Consider the following 22,775-nt stretch of genomic DNA (forward strand, 5'->3'; position numbering starts at 1 on the left):
CATCACTACATAGTATAAAACAAAGTCGCTTTCTCTGTCCCTATGTCCCTTTATATGCTTAAATCTTTAAAACTACGCAACGGATTTTGATGTGGTTTTTTTTTAAATAGATAGAGTGATTGAAGAGGAAGGTTTTAGTATATAATTTATTAGGTTTTAGACCAAGCGGGCGAAGCCGCGGGCGGTAAGCTAGTAATAAATACAATATGAATTTGACATACCTACATATTTAATTTGAACTTTGTTCACATATCAAAAATCTATGACATTACAATCATTTCATGAGGTTATCTTATTCAATTGCGTTTTACATACTGTGGGAGGTGGAATTCCTCCATCGAAAAAGGGAGGATTTTCGACCACGACCAGTCTACTCGACTGGCCGGCCGCTAAGGCCTCGATGAATGATGTCGGAAAGTTGCATATATGCTCTGTAGCGAAAACATTTCGCTTGCGCGATTCAGAGCGAGGTGTCGCTAAACATACTATATTCATTATATTGAAAAGACCATATAGATTGCTTTTTGAATTTTTTAACAACATTTGATAATAATTTTTAATTCACATTTGACACCAAATTGTCACATAGGTCACCTTCACCTACCTATACCTATTCCCAGTTGAATCACACTACACTACACTTCACTACAACACTACACTTCACAAATCTTCCCGTTGCTCATCATCATCGGTGTCATCATAACCATCATCATCACTGACGTCACGGGTGATGGACTGTTGGGGTAGACCACCACCGAAACCGTACGGGTCTGCACCGTGCACCTGGGAAATAACAATTTCAATCATCAACAAATTTCAAGGTCGCGTCATGGCAATACCGTCACGTCATGGAATATGGCGACGATGGCTTACAAAAGGACATAGGGACAGAGAAAGCTACTTTTTTATACTATGTAGTTTATCTTATATATAAAATTCTCGTGTCACAATGTTAGTCTGCATACTCCTCCGAAACGGGTGGACCGATTCTCATGAAATTTTCTGTGCATATCGGGTAAGTCTGAGAATCGGCCAACATCTATTTTTCATATTTACCACGGGCGAAGCCGAGGCGGCCCGCTAGTTTATTTATAATATTATAAGAGATTACACGAGAGGCCGGGTTAAATATTAGTTTGAATGTAATAAGAATGTAATGCGATTCTACACAGCTACCTAATTGATGTAGGTAGTTGATAACAAATCGCAGCAAGTCAACGACTATTAGCAAAGTGAGGGTAGTTGGGTCGAACATCGTATAAACAACGTCCGAGCCCCTAGGCACGATTCGTACGAATGCGCCACGCGTCAAAGGAAAGCGGTTTTTTATAGTATTCGACAGCTAAGCATGTTCAGAAATGAAATAATGACAACTATTCATCCACAAAAATATTAAATCAAGTTACATCTAACAATATATTCTATTACCTTAGTATACTCCGCCTCCATTTCAGCGGTCCACGTGGTGTCTTCTTCGTTTGGCAACATCCAGTCTTCACAGTAGTTCGTGTGTTTGAAACAGATCTGTAAAAATATAATTAACAATATTAAAAATATAAATTTACTAGCTTTCCACCCGCGGCTTCGCCCGCGCAGTCAAAGAAAAAGCCGTTATAATATAAGTATGGAAGTATGGATAAAGAATTTATTTCTAAATGAATAACCATCATTTGTATTCTACATCTTATAATAATAATTATAGTAAAAAACCTTTTATATTACTAAAAATAAACTTATAAAATCTTTATAGAAATTTAGCGCAGCGCCATCTAGTGTCAAACTAAGCAAACAAGTGCGTTATAACTTATAAACAAACTTATACATTTGTTTATTAAAGTACTTCGAAGCATTTTTCATTTTGTCATAGCATAGTTTAACATTTACCACCAATTGGGAAGCAGTTTGTAGAGAGAAAAGCCGCAAAAAACTAGTAACTCTTTTAAAATCGTGTCAATTTCAATACATACATATATCATTATAATTATGCCAAAGAACTGTCCTGTCCTAAAGTGAAAACATTCCATGGATATAGAGTAATTATCTGTTATTCTGGTATATAAGCTACATAACTGCCGAGTATCTTCGAAATCTGTTCAGCGGCTTTCGCGTGAAAGAGCAAATAGAGAATGAGTAAAACTCTGCATTAGGATGCACACTAACATAATTAAATTGAACAAGCTAACTCTTTAAATATTTCAATTTGTTTATATTTTTCAACATATTGGTTTATAAAATGAATAAATTAAAAAAAATCTATTAAAGTTAACCAATAACTTTAGAAATATACGCAAATAAGTTTTTTCCACCTACCTCCTTTTCTGCGTCCGGCATGACGTCATCTTCCGGTCTATTCTTGTACAACTCAGTTATTTCGTCTTCATTTTCTTCAAACATACGTTCACACTGCAAACAAATATCAATAAGTTTATTGCTTATTTCCATTTAATAACTCAGGCCCCGGAACCATACACACAATAGAAAATCTATTGTGTCTAGCACCGATCGGGCTGCTTGGGGCTCAATGGGTTAAAACAAATAAACGTACTTACATACAGAAAAATTATGCCATAATAAGACCTTTAAAGTTACAAAACTGCTACTAGACATTGACAAAATTGTGGCAATGAAATACTGCCATAAATTAAAACATTGAATTGAAGTTACTTATTTTGAAGCTACCTGTTTATAAAGATTATATGAAAATACTAGCGGTCAGCCCCGGCTTCGCCCGTGGTACATATTTACGTTTTCTCTACATAAGAACCATCCTCGTACTTCAAGGAATATAATAGAAAAGAATTATCGAAATCGGTTCAGCCGTTCACACGTGATGCCGTGACAACGCGAAACGGGTGCGGACCCGCCGCCTTTTTATAGCTCCCGCCGCGAAGCGCGTCGGACGCGGCAACTGATACACAAAAATAATCCTTATGGCATGTAATTCACGCGCGATGACTTATAGCGTATTTCATGTATAACTTTGGTGTTTCTACACCGATTTACATGATTCTTTTACTATAACCTGCCCAGGAGTATGAAGAATAATTGTGCCAAATTTCGTTAAAATCCGTCGTGTACTTTTTGTTTCTATAACGAATATACAGACAGACAGACAGACAGACAGACAGACAAAAATTTTACTGATTGCATTTTTGGCATCAGTAGCGATCCCTTATCACCCCTTCATAGTTTTTTTTTAAATATATTTCATGTACAGAATTGGCCTCTCTACAGATTTATTATAAGTATATAGATTAGTGTAGGTACCTACATGTAAAAAAAGAGCCGGCTGCACGCACGAAAAAACATGACTCATGCGGCGTTACCTCGCTCTGAGGCGTTCCATGTAAGGCTTGAAGTGCAAGCGAGAGCGCGGAACGAGCGACAAAGAAGCACAATCGGCCTTAAGACGTTGTCACCTTCAACTATCGTCAGTAAACCGACTTTACAGACAACCAATTTTTTAGAAATGTTATATTTGTAAGATAAAACATCATCATTATCTGTACAATAAAACATTTAATAATCCCGTACTCGATTATAATCTTATCATCGAATCACCACCTGTTTTTCACTAATACATAAACAAATTATTTATAAAAAAAAAATTGGTTGTCTGTAAAGTTGGTTTACTGACGATAGTTGAACGTGACAACGTCCGATTGTGCTTCTTTGTCGCTCGTTCCGCGCTCTCGCTCGCACGTCAAGCCTTACATGGAACGCCTCAGAGCGAGGTAACGCCGCATGAGTCATGTTTTTTCGTGCGTGCAGCCGGCTCTATCGAATTATTAGACGTTGTCACGTCAAAAATCATCTTCATATTGTAAAGCACTTTAGAATTTTCATAACATAGTAACAAACAAACATACAAACTTTCACATTTATTATATTAGTAGTATAAACTCACATAGTACTCCAAGCTCTTGTTCAAATCGTCGTCCGTGACGAACCTCGTCTTCGAAAAGTCTGGGTTCATGCCGCCATTTTCTACCATCAGTTGCATGATGGCCAGCTTGCCGGTCGCCTTGTAGTAAACACGAACGTAGTCGTCCATACGCTTGCCTGGAATATCATCCATAAATATAAACAAACTAGCTTTCTGCGCGTGGCTTCGCCCGCTTTGTAGAATAATTAACCAATTACATCACTACATAGTATAAAACAAAGTCGCTTTCTCTGTCCCTATGTCCCTTTGTATGCTTAAATCTTTAAAACTACGCAACGGATTTTGATGCGGTATTTTTAATAGATAAAGTGATTCAAGAGGAAGGTTTTAGTATATAATTTATTAGGTTTTAGACAAAGCGGGTGAAGCCGCGGGCGGTAAGCTAGTATATACTAAAACATTCATGAAGACCACTCTTCTAAAAAAAAGTTATTGTCGTCCAAAAAACCCCTAAAGATAAAGGTGACAGATGGTAACCATGAAAGAAAGAAAAAAAAGAAAAGAAATTTATTGCCAAAACACATTAATATACAAAATTTATCTTAAAATTAAATGAGGCAAATGGACACAGCCTTAGCAAAATGCTGCACAAAAACAGCGCTGATTTACAGGCTGTACCAATGATTGAGGTTTGTCGATGATGTCTATAATAGCATTATTGCCAGTGTGAGAAAGAGATGGCGCTAGACAACCTATATGGCGCCGTCATATTTCCACACTGGCAATAATACTGCTTTAAGACAACATGGTACAGGGTCTGGCTGTAAAAATGCTTGCTTGATCAACTATTTACGTAAAACTTTTATACTAAAATCTGTTTCTATTACCTATCTGCTAAGTATAGCAAATAGTAATTTGTGCCTGAAATAAGAATGTTACCTAGTATACCTATTATCTTCACACCAGGGGACGTATTATGACCTCTTATTTCCAGACAGATTACGCGCTGAATTGAATCTGGCAAATTCATATTAGGCCAAATAGCCATGGTTAATTATGGTATTATATGAATTTGCCAGTCAGTTCAATTCACGGCGTAAACTGACTGCGAATAAGAGGCCATAATACAGCCCTAGATATATTAAAAAGCACAGACAATAAAGATAGATTATAGATACTTACAAATTCCATCAATCATTTCAGAAATGTACACAGCTGATCGGTGTGCCGGCACCTTTTGTTGCATGGTGTTGCCAGCTGCATCCATTCTGAAGTTGCCAACCTGAAAAATATTAATATGTATTTTTATTTTTTTAAATACATATAATAATTACTGTTGTGCTGTTTGTGCCAAAAACTAATCTAATTAATAAAGAATTAAATTTATAAATCTGATAGTTACTTAATATAGAAAAATGGAACATTATCATAAAAGTAATTAGTTTGTTTTTTATAGAGTAAATAATTACACTATAAAGATATTTGTAATTTGGGGAATAATTACTTTTATTTTCTGTGTTAAATTGATTGAAAAAAAAACAATTAAGTATATATATTTTTTATAACACAATCTATGTGTTGTATATTAAAAATAAAACAATATACGTCAGCCCCTCCATCCATTGGTGAAATAGAATTAAAATTATTGCAGTACTATTTTTTATATGTAGTGATAAGAGTACATTTATAGTTTTCCTTTATTCTAAAAAATTCATATATTTTTTGTTTTATTAACACTTAACAAAAAATTCAAAATACATTAACAAAAGTGTTATTGTTATATCATATTGGCCCTGTTCACAATAGGCAGCGTTGCGCAAGTACAGGCAATCACAATAGTGTAAAGGACATAAATGTCTATGATTGGCTATCATCAAAAGTGTGTGTTCATAATTGCCGCAACACAGCAAGAGTACAAGTACAAAAATAGGTTGTTTTACATGAGTATAGTATTTATACAGTCACTAAATCATAACTAGTATGGAGGTAGTTTTCCATAAAACTTATACAGTAGAACCTCGATAAGTTAAAATCCAAGGGAAACACAAAATATTTTAAGTTATAGAGGTTTTAAGTTATCAAGGGTCTATCCAATTTTCACTGCTTCTATAGCTTTTAATTTATCGGCATAGGTGAGGGTTGTTAGTTTTCTTTTTGGACTCATTTTAAGCCAGTTTTATCACACAGTAAGTAAAGTGATGTTTCCAGGACAACAATCAAAAACTTATGATGCAAGTAAGTTGTTGTCATAAAGCTAACCGCCGCAAAGCTTTGAAGAATTTCGATAAAGCAAACAATAGGTAATGTATTGTTTACGTTATCAATACATAGTAAACACGTACAAGCAATAAATACCGAAACCATTTGTTTGACACTCTTTCAAAATGACTCATTGACAAACAATTTTATGTTATAGAAGTTGTGGAAACATTTCTTGAAGTTACTGAGGGCAATGCAGAGATTACTTATTTAAGTTATAGAGGTTGCGTATTTTAAGTTAAAGAGGTTTTGGGCTCTGATGGGAAGGGAACACATTATTTTTTGAAGTTACAGAGGTTTTTATGTTATCGAGGTTTAAGTTATCGAGGTTCAACTGTAATTGTAATATTCAATTTGTACTAAAATTTATTTTATCAATGCCTACTTGACTATTTTAAGTATTATATTCTACAGTACCTAAATCGAAGGACTTAACAGTTCTCTTAATTAATCTAATCACAAATGATTACCACATAATAACTTATCATAATATATAATATATTGTGAATTACGTGACATCTTACAATATATGTACTTACATCTACTTTTTTCCATTTATCCACCTTTTTTATCGCATTGTTAAGCTCATCGAAGGTCGTCCGGCAAACTGAAAATATAAAATGGAATTTAATAAATAATTTACCTTCCTTAACATAATGAAAACATGTAGTTATTTGAGAGCAAAGAACTTATAACAAACCTAAACATTTTAAATTTCGCGGATCTATTGCCGCAGAAACTAGTGTTAAAATAAAAGGCAATACTATTATAGAACTAGCTAAATGCATTTTAGAGAAATTAATGCAATAATGGTGCTTTTTCAATCCAACTTTACACTAAAATGCGGCTAAAACTTTATTCTACGTGTATAAAATGTTTATCATTTTCATATTGCCCGTAAATACACGAACTCTTTTCTGATTGGCTTACTATGACGTATAAGATTAATGTCAATAATGACAATGCAATGTTGCCATTTTTTACGCAAACTATATTTATGACAATTGACAGAAAGTTTAGATATGTATTAAGTATTCTAGGGACTTATTAAAGTCTAAACTTTCTATTCAGTTTATATTGGTATAAAATCGCATTATCTACTTATTTTTATTCATATAAATTTATCGATAGTTATAAAATCGACTTTTGAAATAACACAGTAAGCATGACTTGATCTTAGGTTGATCTTAGGACTTGATAGTTATTACGTGGTTGGTACAAACCCCAGTACAAATTTACAAACATATTCAAAGAAATATTTTAACGATGGGCATGCATCAACATCAACATGCTTGTAGCAACGTCACATGAATCACAAAGTGTGAACTATACAAAACAAGGCAACCATCAATCAAATACAAAACGGATGTCAAAATAAAAACTAGCAATTAGAATTTCACAATTCTATAGCAAAAGGAAAAAAAACTTATTTTAACGTAAACTTTAATAATATAAATCGATTTTATTCTCTGTATAATAACAGATTTTATGAAAATAGCCAAGCGATAATTATTGTCCATATTCAATAGCTCCCTAGTTCACCCGTTCTCCGGTTTTCCGCCCGCCTCCCTCCACCATCAACCGACCCAAACTAAACCAACAGAACAGTTCGCATTCGGTCTCTATGCGCGGAAGACGTACGTTTGACGGAATGCATATATTTTTTGTGCACTTTAAATCTTCTCAGAACCTTAAAATACCATAATCCATTTGTTAAATACATCAAGAAGTGAAGTTCCTGTGAAATTTGTGAAGAAAATAATCGATTTCGATTAAAAATACAGGTAAGTGCTCAATTGACAAGCTGCATCTTTTACTATTATCTGCTTTTAATTACATAAAAAATACATTTCCATTGCTGTTTTAGTTGTATTTAGTCATATTATGTAGGAAAAACATGATTTTAAGACCATATTGTTCTAAATTGATATCTACCATATTTGCATCTAACATACGTTGATAAATTTAAAACATATTTCGTATCATAATTCATATGAATATCATATGGATACGTTCAAGATACAGTTCACGTTACGAGTTTAGTAAAAAACGTAATTTCATAATGATAGACCGCGCGCTCTCGTCGACAACTTGGCAACGCGATGTCTAATTAAATTGTGTAAAAAAGTTCAATCATCGTAAACAAGCAAGTGTCTAATCCGACCGGCGTTTCCCTTTGTTTTTTGTGTGAAATCGGCCCTTTGTCCTTCATCGAAGAGCGTTGGGTGCGCCGGGGTATAGGAATTTCGACTCTAGAAAAGTGCCATAATACATAATGATATACATTCGTCGCTCGGGTCGCTCGCTGCCGTTCCCCGCGTCGTTTTCATATAGCTGTGTTCGTGTGTATCTACAAAGAATACGTCAGTGTGGTCGTGCGGTAGTTTGTTTATAGTGCGCGCCGACGTAATCCAGCCTTTATGCCTAGTGGCGCAAGGCGGGGTATGCTATGTAGGTCGGCGTCCTCGTCGCTGTTTGTCTATCGATCTCTGCGGTGGCCAATGGCATATGTCCTGCGCGGCCGTGCCTCACCCCGCTCTGGTGAAAGCCGGCGCGATGTATCACGCTCACAACTAGCATCTATCTATATTTTACATTATATGTACTATCTTATCATATAAGACGCAACAGCGTCGCTCGCTTTGTTCGTTTGCGGCCGACTAGATTTTGTATTTATACATCGTATAGGTGGCTCGGAGTAGGCGATGGTTATGAATGTTTTGTCGACTTGTCGGTTCTGTTTGCGGAGCGTCACGGCTGCGCGGGGGGGAGGCGTAAACCCGAAATAGAAGCGCGGATTGGAAACGCAGCGACGTGGCAACAGCGCCACTGTGCGTTCAGTGTAGGTTCAAAATGGCGCCTGTGCGTGATCGATACCGTGGTATTCTTGTTAAAATGTCCGTATTTGTGAATTATCTGGTTGTTGGTCGGCCCGAATGGTGCTCTGGAAACGCGGGGTGTGTGCCTCGCAAGCCGGTGCCCGACCTCAATGTACGTATCTTGGAGAATATTGCGCCGGCACTTGTCTAGGTATGGATATGTCTAGCGATCGTAAATCTATGGCCAGTACATGTCGCTTGCATATCCATATCTAGTATCAGGACATTGTTCTATGCAGTATAAACCTACGGTAAATGAAACATCGTATGCGAAAATGCTTTCTTTTCAGGTGTTACGTAATACGTCATACATTAGATGAATATTTTCTAAAAGAAAGATACAGAATATGATTCAAAACTACACTACAGGGGTCAGTTAGCATAATTGAAGCAATTTAGAACGGAACATAGTAAATTATATAAATCATCATGATCATGAGGTTGCAGCTGATAATGAAAACAAGATGGCGGCCGCGATCGTAAAATTAAGACGCAGTAGCAAGCACGTAACGCTGGCAACGTCGCGCTGATGTAAACCCAATCACTTGTTCCATCCGATAAGAATTTTCAAGGCTGACCGATTCGTTCGTATCGTACAGTATAGTGAATTAATTTACACGTGAATCGTGATAATTCCAATCCAAAATCGAAATACGATTTTCAAAATTAGTACAATCCAATTCTTTCAAAGTACCTACATATCGTTGTGTTATTCCACACAATAACAACCAAATAGCGTACCTAGTTTTATTTGTACACAGTAATCAGTGTGCTACATTGTTGAAAGACGAAAGTATGACTACCTATAGATGTAACCAAATCACACACACATGCATATGATACACAAACAAGAATTTAATTACACTACTGCGTATGTTTGGTATGTTACAACGAAATTACTTCAAGTTTTTTATTAATTAGATTACTTCTTCGAAACAATGAAATATTGAGTTCTGACGTACCTATCTGGATATTTTGTCTTGGATGGGTTAAAGTACTGATAAGTAGACAAAATTAAAAAGTTGCGCCTCTGAATTTTGTGCTACGAGTAGGTGTTTGAATTTTGTTTATTTGTCTTTGTTAAGATTACATAAGTCTTAAAATTGCATTTTCTAATTCGCTTTTAGAACATTTTAAATGGCCTCCTTCGTCTTCATAAGCACCGTGGATTCCATTTTTTGAAAAAAAAAATATTTTCTTAAAATTATACGGTATTTTATATGTAGATGACGTAGTATAGACAATGTAGTTTAGTCTTTAGTTAAATAATTGCTTTCAATAAAACAAATTGTTGCTTTTCTAGATTTTTTCTTTAATTAATGGTACCTAGCAATCTTCTGTATCCTCATACTATGAGGATAGATTATTCAAGACTACCATATTAATTTATATAATAAAAATCGATATTCGATATTGTTCTTTTTTTTCTAATTAAAATGTTCTTAAAAATGTTTTATAATATCTTCTCTATGAATTAATAAAATTTTTACATCTGTCATGTACACAATATGTTTTATTACCCGTGGTGCTATTAGCAGTGACTGCCTCGAGGACTGCCTACTCAATAAAAAAAATGAAAAAAAGAAGCTGCATCACCTACCTAGTCCCGTAGCCACAGTCTGCAGTATCCTTGAAGCTAGTGATATTTATCTACCCATATTAATAAATTAATTTCCTCGACTATTTCTTTTATTTTCCTCAAACTGTTACGCTGTTATGGAAATTGATTGACCGAGTTTGTACCGACCTTCATTTGCAAGGTTCTTATTTGCAGATTCAACTTATTTAATCTGAAACTGTGACCTTAATATATTTAACTGCCTGTAAACGAAATGTCCCACCATGTAACAAATAGACCAAAATTGGTTGCAGAATTACATTCTGCCTGCTAACAACGTTGATAAAGCATCTCATTTCGTATATAAAAATGGATAGAAATTTCATTGCTCTTCACTATTTTGACAAAAATGTATCCAATATGGTGCGGTGTTTCAAGAATTGACTGTTATCTTGGTACTTGTGATTTGATTGATTGTAGTTCATTGTAAGAGGTTTTTTAACCACGCTACTATTTTCTCATTATTCCCCTCGATAACTTTCTGCTGTCAAGGCAACCTCTCCTGAGCTCAATAACTGTCGCCCACTACATACTTTTATCACAAGCTCACAAATCGCTGCATCTGAATAATATTATTTATTTGCCTTTATTTTAAGACGTTTTGGCGGGAAACCTAAAATGTACCGCCTCTATTCAATACTGTATAATTTTGGATAAGGAGAAAGGAGATTTGTTTTGGTCTACCAACTTCGTGGTGATTCGTCGGTCGTGGCATTTCGTATCACGTCCGTTCGTTTCGCTCGTTATTATTTTGCGCGACGTTGCCGCATCGTCCTGCGCTCCAGGTTCGATTACTCGGTTGTAGGCAGGCCACCACTGGGTTGCGTGGAGGCGCTGAGCCACAAGTCAGTCGGGCGCGCAGCTTGGTGCGCGACGTTCGTGCGCGGAGGGCTCCGCTCGTTTCCCTGGTTATCTGGTCCACTTTTTGTGCGAGTGTGAGCGAGACAGCTTATCGTTGAAGAGAGGAAGTGGAGCACGAGTGAGATAGCATTATGGCAGTGTCGCAACCTCGCCCACCTGACCGTGTTGACGCCGCGCTCGAAAAAGTTGCGCCGTTGCGCTATTTGGAGGCGCACGAATGTGCTCGCAAGGAGCGTGTCGTGACGCGTTATTATCACAAATCATTGTCATACAAGAGTTTTTTGAGTTATAAGAAAATACTGAAAGCCTATATTCAAGATTTCATCGCTGGTTCGAGTTATATTCAACGGTATGTGAAATAAGTTATTTTTCGAAACAGCTTTACAACGTTATCTATTATGTTCAGATAAGTACCTACTTATGTGCTCACATCTCATTAATATCGATATGCATCGTGTCTAAAATTCCATAAATATGCTATATTGCGTTTATGCGCGCGATGTAATTGTTGGTATTTAATCGCCATTTTCTACATCGGTGACGAATACTGCCGCGCCGTCCCCGTTTCCTTCGACCCAATGGAAACCGGACCTTACCGCTTTATTCTGTAAGACAATTACAGAAAATCAAATTCAACTTCCAATGACTATGATTCATTGTGGAAATAAAAATATTTTCTTGTGAGACTTCTACCTTGAAAAAACTTAAAACGTGAACGCCGCAATATCTAAAGGCAGAACGCGTCCGTAAAAAAGGCGGGATATGTCATTATTGTTGTGTCATTTGTTTTGTGCTCACTACTCAGTGCTCGCTGAACAGTTTTTTTCGTGGCGTTGAAAGTTACGTGAGCTATCGCATTTTGCTTTTCTTTCCGTTGAAATTGTGCATATAGCCGGTCTGATATCGATTTGTATACGTTTTCCGCTATAAATAAGTGTGAGTTTGTGTCATCGCCTTCATTTGAGACCGGTTTTCGAATAAACCTGTGCGAGTGGAGCGAGCTAGCCATTTGGAATTTCGAAGCAGCTTGACTTTCGAACACGCCTTCATAGATTTCGATATTTCGTTGCGTAATTTGTTTGTAAGCTACTGAGCTTCTTGTACCATGCGTTGATAAACGTCACGTTTTCATACTTTATATAGACCGTCCCACGCATTACAAAGTGCGATGACGTCACCGCGAGGGATATTCAATAAATAAGTTGTGGCAGTGTTTAGAATTTGTTAAGAAAAGATTAAATAAAGTAAGTGTTATGGTTACGTAATCTTGATGCTGTTCTTAGTATACTGATTACTTGTGTATTGATGACGCGAAACTATCTCATTGGTCTAAATTACATTTATTTAAATGATTACATTAATTACAATTAAATAACATGACTTATAATTCATTTAAAACAAATGGCATCGATCAAACAAAGGAACTTAACCTGATAACCTAAAAACTTAAGTGTCACATGGACACTTCACACGTCTCTGTAATGTTTTAACCTTATTAACAAAAATACCGTTAATCGTCAGCTTTAAGTTTAACATTTTGTACTAAATTTAAACATACTGCATAATTTTATTATAAACATGTACAGTTATCCAGAGGCATCCACATGGTTAATAGACATGATGTTTTAGTATTTATTGAAAACTTTAAATTTCGAAATCAATCTACTCATGGTTTGCTATTATTCCACTGACTTAAATCAATAAGATAGAAAACCATTTTTAGTCGTAAGTAAAAACAAATAATTATTAGAACAGGAAGGCATGTAATTAAAAACTACATCATAACCTTTCTTTGGTACTTGAACACTGTAACAATATCGTTAATCAGCACTTGATTGTGTAAACTCAATACTCATGCTCATAGTAAGCAATTGTAACATATCAAATTTTAATGCTTATTTAGTTTTTCTAACATAATATTATCTTTCATTCTGTGAAATATTTATAAATGATAAATTTTTCTTTATAAACCCTCTAAAAAGTGAAGTCCCGTGTCCCCGTAGTGGGGTAAGGGGCAGATGCATTATTCATACATCTGTTTCACTGATCGATTTTCTTTAGGGACAAGTAGGTGATCAGCCTTCTGTGTCCTGCCAGACCGAGACATTTTTTTTTTTCTTCGTCTCCACCGGGAATCGAACCCAGGACCCCTCGGTTCTACGCTCAAGCGCCAACCACTGTACCAAGGAGGCGACCACTGTACCAAGGAGGCGACCACTGTACCAAGGAGGCGATAAACCCTCTGGAGTTATTAAATTGTCTCAATAATTTAATGTTTAAATTAATATTCGAAAAATTATATTTCACAGTACCTACTTATCATCATTTAGTAATTTTATTATACTTAACATTTACTAAAAACAATAACTTAATGAAGCTAATGTTAAAATATCTAGCTAATAATAGCTGAAATTCTAAAAATAATCACTGTCAGATATTACAATATAAAGGTTAACCCATTGACCACCGAGCGCCCCGATCGGGGCGAACACAATAGATTATCTATTGTGTCTGTGATTCCGGGGACTGATGGATTAAGGTGACATAATTGATGGTTTAAAAAACGTGATTTTAATTGTTTTTAAGGATACTTTTAAAGATACCCTCAATCCCGTTGCTCACTTACAATAAGTGTGACAACTGCGTACAGAGGGATATAGCAAATTAGCATTGGAAGCGTCACACTCTAGTGGGCTATGGCGTGCCGAAAATGTTAAAACACACTAACTGCAGAATATAATATCTTTAACTATTCATTCAAAATTTTCATGTTATTGTTAACATTATAATGTTTTCTTTTCTTCTGAAACAGTATTATTTATTTAAGAGTGCCTTTGTCCTTACAATAGAGCTCTTTATTCTTAAACCAATTGCATTCATTTAATTTTGTAAACTATCAAATATGAAATAATTCAATGCAAAATATACCTACACTATTTGTTTAATTGCATGCATTTATAAAGGCTTAATTGTATAATTAGTGATGTTAATTTTACTGAAAATAAATTAGAATGGCAGTTTAATAATAAATAACTATTGTACTCATTTTCTTTTCATCTATTCATATTATGACAAACAAAACATCATTATATCAACATAACAATTTTTCATAATTCACCGTTGAAATAAAATGTCATCGTAATAATAAATTATTAGTTTATTTGATGAAAATCTTGACAACATGAAACACTTTTTTATATTATGTTAGTAGTTATGTATTTGTTGATATTATTAAAAGGGCTATTTAGATATCAAAATAATCAGATAGGCAGAATGATATGTGTGTAAATTAAAGATAAGTTTGGGAAGTTAAGTAATATTATTGTACTGTTGCCAGAAAAATGTATATAATAATTTTTTTTCTTAGTCATAATATTTCCATAATTAGATGCCAATTTGTTGTGTGTTAATCAATATAATGAAGTCTAATACAAATAATACTTTTACAACATTTTTAGTATTGAATATTCAAGATATTCTTATTGTAAAATTTAAGATGTTTTATTCTCCCTTTTTAAAATCTTAATCCTGAGAAAATTAAAGAAGGTGAAGCAATTTCTTTCCAATACAACAGCAGACATACAGCATACTTTACTTGCGCTGTCCGAAACATATACAACAATATTTTTCTAACAATGAACATATTGAACTATCTGTGCTCTGCGCTTTTACCTGCAGTACTCCGCTTCTGTTGGTCTTAGCTAGATGATATATAGCCTATAGCCTTCCTCGATGAATGGACTATCTAACACCGAAAGAATTTTTCAAATTGTACGAGTAGTTACCTAGATTAGCGTGTTCAAACAAACTCGTCAGCTCTATAATATTAGTATATAGATTAGAAGAACAATATTTTAATCACAAAAACAAACTAATAATACAATAACATATTCCAGGTGAACGTGTGATGGTGTGATCGTCGCGATGATGAAACGCACGGGTCCCAGGCTCGGGCCTGATGAGCCGACGCCGATGTCGCAGAGTCCCGCACAGGTACAAGATATATTCTAATACTAGCTTTCCGCCCGCGGCTTCGCCCGCGTTTTCAAAGAAAAACCCGTTCCCGTAGGATTTCCGGGATAAAACCTATCCTATGTCCTTTCTCGGGTATCAAAATACTTGCGCAAGAAATGTCCGACAGTCTGTCTGACAGTATCTTGCAAGTCTAATTCCGCGTTTCCACCTGCAAGTAGACTTGCAAGCTGCTGTCAGACAGACTGTCGGACATTTCTTGCGCAAGTTTTCTTGCAGATGGAAAGGCGGCCTTATAGAATTTTTATCATGTTTTCTTTCATTCTTGATATAAATTTAACAATTAAGTTGATTTCTTATCTAACCTTCTATTTACAAATTAAAATATGCAATTTTTATGACTTTGTATAGGCAATGAGTAGGCGTGGATGTCTGGTTTAGTCATAGTTTACGTTTATTATCTATTTTCCTGTTATTACTTTCCCAAAGTAGGTAAGGTATGATTTAATAAATTGTATATTGTGCATGTAATTATGCCAAGAAATGAATGAAACATTTAGATTTTAAATGTCTTAAAAACAAAAAATACAGTAATCATAATATTATAATTTCTGAAACTGAAAAGTATAAGCCTTAGGATATTCAAGAAATAAGTTACTGAAAAATATAGTTCAAACTTATGGAATAAAAGGAAATGATACTATATACTTATTACCTTGAAAAAAAAAAAACAAGAGATTTTCAATTTCTAACTGCATAAGTGATAAAAACTGAAATGCATGCATAGGCAAGGAATATCCAAGATAAGGATTGTGATACCCATTCCCCTGAAAGATAAGTCATTTCCTGTTAATGACAATGCTTTCATGTATTACCTATTTCTCTTTTGGTTAATAAGAAGAGGGAAACAATAAAACAATAAAATTGTAAACTAATTATATTTAAGTTTATTGACTTATGTAAATTACATTTCGTACTGACTTTCACAAATATGCAGCATTCTCGTTAGCAGAATTTTTGGCATCTGTATTAATTAATGTTGGTTGTAGAATTATAATGTGGCACAGCAAGTTATACTTCTAGTATTAATAAAAAATGTATGGTTAGGGACGATCTGAGGGGTTACTGTGATGTCTTATAGCAGTATAATTCCCAGTGTTGGAAAGTGATAGCGCTAAACGACCTATATAGCGCTGTCTTTTTTCCACACTGGAAATAATCTGCTTCAAGACATAGTACGGGGGTTGAACAGTGAACTCACATAGAATGTAGTAGTATGGGGGCTGAAATCATAGTACGGGGGCTGAGCCGAGCATACAATGTAACGGTGGAAACAATATTTGATTATTAAGATGAATAAAGAATGCTGACGGTCACTATACTATCGATTCTGTAAGTCTTGGAATAGATGGATGGATGTATAAATTTTACAGCAATATACAGTCAGAATATTACATGAGCTATAGAAATACTAATTTGACCGCCTCCTTGGTACAGTAGTTGACGCGTGAGCGTAACACCGAGGGGTTCGATTCCCGGTGGAGACGAAGAAAAAAAAATGTCTCGGTCTGGCAGGACACAGAAGGCTGATCACCTACTTGTCCCTAAAGAAAATCGATCAGTGAAACAGATGTATAATGCATCTGTCCCTTACCCCACTTGGGGACATGGGACTTAACTTTTTTATAGAAATACGGATGAAACCGCACTGCACATCTAGTATACGGCGCCGAAATAATACAGGCTACGATGCGATGTGCTACGCTCGTGATCTCGCCTTATAATAAGAGCTACCGGATAATTTACATTGTTACGAAAGGATCCTTGCCTTGCTGCGGTGTCATTCAACTGGCTTGATTGCGTGCCAAAGGATGCGAATCATTATCCAAGTGTAGTATATTTCAAGCTATCTTATACAGCCGGTTTGGGTAATATATAGGTTTCATATCTTATAAAATGTATCATCTTTAAGATATAAGGACATTTCATACGAGATTTAATCAATGTTTAAATTTAACAGTTGTGAATTGCCTCCCGGATAATTTAAGACGTATTTTTTTATATTGATATGCATCTTCGTGTACATGACTAAAGAATTCAATCTGGTTTAATTTTGATATAAAAATAGTCTTGCAAAGAATATCAGTGTATTATTAAATAGTGTGTAGTATCGTCTTATCAATAGACTAAATAGACAAAGCCCCGTCCGATTAGGGCCCTTCTGGCCTCCTCCACTCAAGCGACAGCTCAAGCCGAGGTTCGAGATCCCCGTCAAGGGGGGACGCCCTTGTGCATGTCGCTACCAGGGTGAACCTTCATTTCACCCCCGCGTCCGCGTTAAAATGTAGAAGCCCTTCTGGCTAACATTGAGAGACACCACACAAAAAAAAAAAGAAAAGCGACCATAAATATAAACGTACAACATTGCCTCAAACTTCACATCAGTGCCTCGTGCATAATATGCATTACCACAGAAACATGTCAAGCAGTACATAATTACCTATGAACTTATCACGACGATAAGACCAGTAAACACTAGGTTATCGCCCGTTATCACATACGCTCCGTCTACTCATGTAAACAGCGGCATAAACAAAATACATATATAGCCTACAATGTTACTGGGACCATCATTGACTCAAATATAGCTTTTTTAAAATAAATGAAGACGTATGGTTATTGTGTAAATGGCTATGGCAGAGCTGCCGCTACTTATAGGTATACCTAATGAACGAAATGACCTACTTATTAAAATTTCCACTATTTAGTTTATTATTATCACAACCGTCATGTTAATTTAACATTATTGTAAACACGTAAATATTGAATTAGAATTTAAAGTAGAAAATATGATATTTATAACGAGTCAAATTCATGAGTCCTACGAGCTAACTTATAAAAATCAATACTGCTCATAGTGACATATACGACTACATATGTATTACGCATATTATATTCAAGATCCGGCCCTACCCCACTAATATCGATTGCTAAACACATATAATATGTACGTACACTGGTTGAACTCAAGACCTCTGCTACTGCGTCTATGGAAGCGCGGTAACTGCAAATACACGGAAGGTATATTTATAAAAATCCTATTCAGTTGGTCTATTTCTAAACGAAAGCTGAATCATAGTTGGCACGCGGTGTTCTAGCTGTTCTTTATAGTTTATGGTTTACGATCGCGCATCAAAAGATCTGCGAAGGGTTTTTGTTTATTATTTTTGTTTATAATGTCTTAGATTTTTTTACGATAGTCGTAACTGTGTACTATTCAGTTAGGCTGTTCCATTGTCTACATTTTTATACTGATTTTGAAATAATAAGTCAGTATGTATAACGGATTTTATCATAAACGTAATACGGAGAAATTCGACTTTCTTTATTAGGTACGTTACTGATTTAAAATGCAGCAGCTGTACTGCTAATTCCCCTCCGTTATGAATAATCATATCATAGAGTACTAAGAGGCAATCTAAATAATCACTACAGATGCCGTGATCAATAACAAAGATTTAACCTTTGCATCAAGCGTCGGTTTTACCTTGTTTGTTTACAACTCGCGCGGCGTGATCGTTGTAGCGACGCGAGTACAAGGTCGCTGTGAAGTGCGTTTTAAATTCTCGAAAACTGAGGTATATGTGTACATACATACAGTTTATCGATTCGCTGGGTGAATACTTGTCTGCGTAATGGGCGATAAATGCGTATAAACCTTTTGGTAGGTGATATAGCGAGGTCAATCGTTTTTGTATAGATAGTACATATGAAGGTGTTGTACTATAGCCTATAGGGCATTGGTGCTGTGGATATTTATTATAAAGTTATATAGCCGTTGTAATGTGAAAGATATTTAGCGTAGATTTGTTATTTAAGATCACAATGTAAAAATAATATGATAATAATAAATTGCCCAAGGTGCATCTACATACATATTTGTACGCGCTAAATATACTGCCAAGGTTTGGTTTCATTTGTAAAATTATTCAAATTGTTATTTTTATTTTTAAGAATCTATAACAAAGAGTTAAAAGACAAGAGAAGAAATTTTGTTAACCATTATCATATGGATGAAAAATGTGAAAGAAAACATGTATTTTCTATCTTTTCCCTCAATCCCGTTGCTCACTTGCAATAAGTGTGACAACTGCGTACAAAGGGATAAAGCAAATTAGCATTGGAAGCGTCACACTCTAGTGGGCTATGGCGTGCCGAAAATGTTAAAACAGATCCTACTTCTCTTCCTACTAATATTATAAACGCGAAAGTTTGTATGGATGTATGGTTGGTACTCTTTCATGCGAAAATTACTGAATAGATTTTGATGATACTTGGCAGTGATACAATTTATGTACGATATAGGTATCTACATTTGCTTTTATCCGAGTGGAAACGCGTGACACAGCTAGTATAGGTACATATACACACTAGTATATCTACCAACTATCTACATATTTAGAAATTTGAATATTAATTCGCAACTTTCTTTTTGTTATAGATACAACAAGCGGGTGCAAGTAACATGCATACTTTGGCCCAATCGGCCCAACCTCAGATTTTAGGTAAGTTCATGTGTATTATATTGTTTTAATTATAATTAAATTAATAATTATGAATTTTTAATAAGACTTGAACTAGACGTAGGGAATAATTGCGGAATACATTTGAAGAATACGATCTTTTTTATATATTCTTATTGGAATATTTCGAATGAAAGAAGCCACTGATTTCTATTGACAAATTTTCTTGAAAGCATTTACGGCAACAAGTTTTATTGCTTAGTAATGAATATAGATTAGGTACAGCATAAATTATTACCGTGGCCGTGCTTTCTTATTCATCTATATATAAGAGCTGTTTCACTGGTAATTTTGTAGTTTGGGAGTAAGTAATTAAATTTTATGGATCTAAATCATTTGCCTAGCTGTTTCATTGAATGGCTGAATATAACTCTTGCAATTTATTTAACAAGACCTTTTTTGAAAAGCTAAGATATTAAATGATCGATTAAGTTTAGTTCATCTGTTTCACTGAAGGAAATAACAAAATTACTGGCATAAAATCATCCATTCACGTACAATAAACAACTAGACTCACAACACACCTCCAAAAGGTTCCCTCCCTTACATTATAAAAATAAAGCAAATTTTTTTATAATGTAAGGGACCTTTTGGATTATAAACATAAATATTAACATGTATAATAATAAATAAGTATTTGAACTTAACTATAATAATGTTTATGTAATAAAATTGTTTTTTTTTTTCTGATTATGCGGAGCTGTGAAATTATGTTTGCATGCCAGTATAACTGGCGAATGTGCTGTACTTTCCACAAAGAAGTTATTACTTTGTGGAAAGTACAGCACATTGGGACCACATTTGAGCAAATAAAGATTTATTTATTTAAAATTGTCCGAAGAAAAACTCTACTCAAGCATATAATAGGCAGAGTTTTCTAATGATCCATAATCGAGACATTAACGAAATAAGGTGTTAATTTTTATTAAAGTTTTTACGACACTCGCACATATTTTGACTATCTTTTAATATGTACGTGATTAAAATTCAAATACAATTATTTATTGCTTGAACACCGAACACGTACATAAGATGTCATCTTATGAATTTGAGTCTTGTGAATTTGTTAATGGAAGAAATATGTGGAAGCTAAACATGTTCGGACTGGAAACACTGACAACTAAATTGACAACTATTCATCCACATAAATATCAAATCAGAAGTTACGTCTAACAATATGTATGTATAGGTGCAACAGCAATGCTCTCAGTGGGCGGCGGCTTCGGCCGCGGGCCGCCCCGCGCGGGCGCGCCGCAAGTCATCAACTATCTCAAGGCGAATGCGGTGCAGTACGCGCCGCCGAAGCAGCCGCAAGTGCCGCCGAGGGTTAAGGTGAGTTAAAATTAACAAAAAATTAAAAAAAATGTGTTTTTAGGTTTTTTTTAAGGGGGGGGGATAGTGTGTGATATTGGAAGGGTAGGTTACTTTAAATTTAGTTAGCGTTCGAGTCGAGGCGCAGAATAATGTGTAATGTAATTGTAATGTGTAATTTGAAAATTAATGAGGTATGTTTATGGCTGAGAAATATTTTACGAGTAAAGTATAACGTATGAATTCTTCTTTCTATAATAATTAAAAAGTGCAAGATATAAAATATTCTATTAATCAGAGAAACTTAAAATATCATCACATTAGAATACGCATGTTATTCTCGAGAATTTAAAGTCACATTATTATTTATAATTAGTAAACTATATTAAAAATAAAATCCACTTATATCTCCTACAATACGCAAGCTACGCGTACCGTACTTATAGTAAACAAGGCAACGTGGCTACATACAATCACTAGCTACCGGCGTTCATACGATTCACGTTAGAGGGAGGACATGCGCAATGAAATATATTTAAATAAGAGGAAAATATTATCTTCTGTAGTGATAATGTCTGAGAAACGAGTGTTTATGACTTGGAAAGTACATATTTTTGAATGGTACTTTTTTAAGCATAATGTACTTATCATAGTCGTTCGTAATTTTAATACATAATATAATTTTTCGAATACAAATGACATGACTTTAATGTAACTACAGATATTTGATCTCTGGATTTTATTATCGTAGGCCTCAATTACACTTGTATACTATAAGCAGTAATGTATGATAGAAGTGAACTTATGACTTAAACTTTAGTAACAAAATTTGAAATGTTATAACATGTTATTTTACCTAAAGTGCTCAATAGATCAACGTGCTTAAGAAATTTTTTGGAAAACTATATGAATATTGTATTAAATATTCCCTTCTAGCTGGTATCCCAGCAAACCGGACTGCCACTTGGCGGAAGACAATCCCCAAACCCACCAGCAGGTGGGGCTTCCTTCCAAAGGCTCAAAGTGGAAGACGCACTATCTTACCTCGACCAAGTGAAATATAAGTTCAACACGCAGCCGCAGGTGTATAACGACTTTCTGGACATCATGAAGGAGTTTAAGAGTCAGACGTGAGTATTTATTATTACACGCTTTATATTAGCTTCACCTGTATGTTTGTAACCGACTTCTTTGGGCGCAATTTTGACCCACTTTAAGCGGCCAGATTTCGTTCAAACTTTGTAGATTTATTGAGGACCGATGACAATACACTAATTTGATAAAATTATACCATTTTTCAATTTCGGTTTTCTATAAAAAGCGTGTTTTTTAGTTTTTTTTTAACTATTATTATTGATTGAATGATGACAATGAGTGTTAGAAACATACAAACAAAAATTATTTAT

General features: G+C 34.9%; 2 protein-coding genes across 2 annotated transcripts in view; one reads left to right on the plus strand and one right to left on the minus strand.

The window, feature by feature from the left end:
• Window positions 1–553: 553 nt before the first annotated feature.
• sel (canopy family protein seele) lies at window positions 554–7,076 on the minus strand. The gene is made up of 7 exons (XM_090117698.1): window positions 6,846–7,076; window positions 6,685–6,752; window positions 5,069–5,168; window positions 3,908–4,062; window positions 2,311–2,403; window positions 1,429–1,524; window positions 554–783 (listed from the first exon to the last, which is right to left on the minus strand). The coding sequence occupies exons 1-7, from the start codon at window positions 6,931–6,933 to the stop codon at window positions 661–663; spliced, it is 723 nt and encodes a 240-aa protein (XP_089973824.1). The 5' UTR covers window positions 6,934–7,076; the 3' UTR covers window positions 554–660.
• Window positions 7,077–8,829: 1,753 nt separating this feature from the next.
• Window positions 8,830–22,775, plus strand: part of LOC149896557 (paired amphipathic helix protein Sin3a-like) — a 44,601-nt gene continuing 30,655 nt past the window's right edge. Inside the window, exons 1-5 of the mRNA XM_090117467.1 lie at window positions 8,830–9,136; window positions 15,400–15,496; window positions 19,977–20,040; window positions 21,248–21,390; window positions 22,306–22,499. Coding sequence (XP_089973593.1) covers window positions 15,428–15,496; window positions 19,977–20,040; window positions 21,248–21,390; window positions 22,306–22,499 — 470 coding nt within the window. The 5' untranslated portion in view covers window positions 8,830–9,136; window positions 15,400–15,427. The remainder of the gene's footprint in view (window positions 9,137–15,399; window positions 15,497–19,976; window positions 20,041–21,247; window positions 21,391–22,305; window positions 22,500–22,775) is intronic.

This window comes from Colias eurytheme, chromosome 28 (assembly GCF_061535395.1).
Source record: "Colias eurytheme isolate Ceu_HAF_F1 chromosome 28, ilColEury1 Martin Lab GWU primary, whole genome shotgun sequence".
NCBI classification, from domain to species: domain Eukaryota; kingdom Metazoa; phylum Arthropoda; class Insecta; order Lepidoptera; family Pieridae; genus Colias; species Colias eurytheme.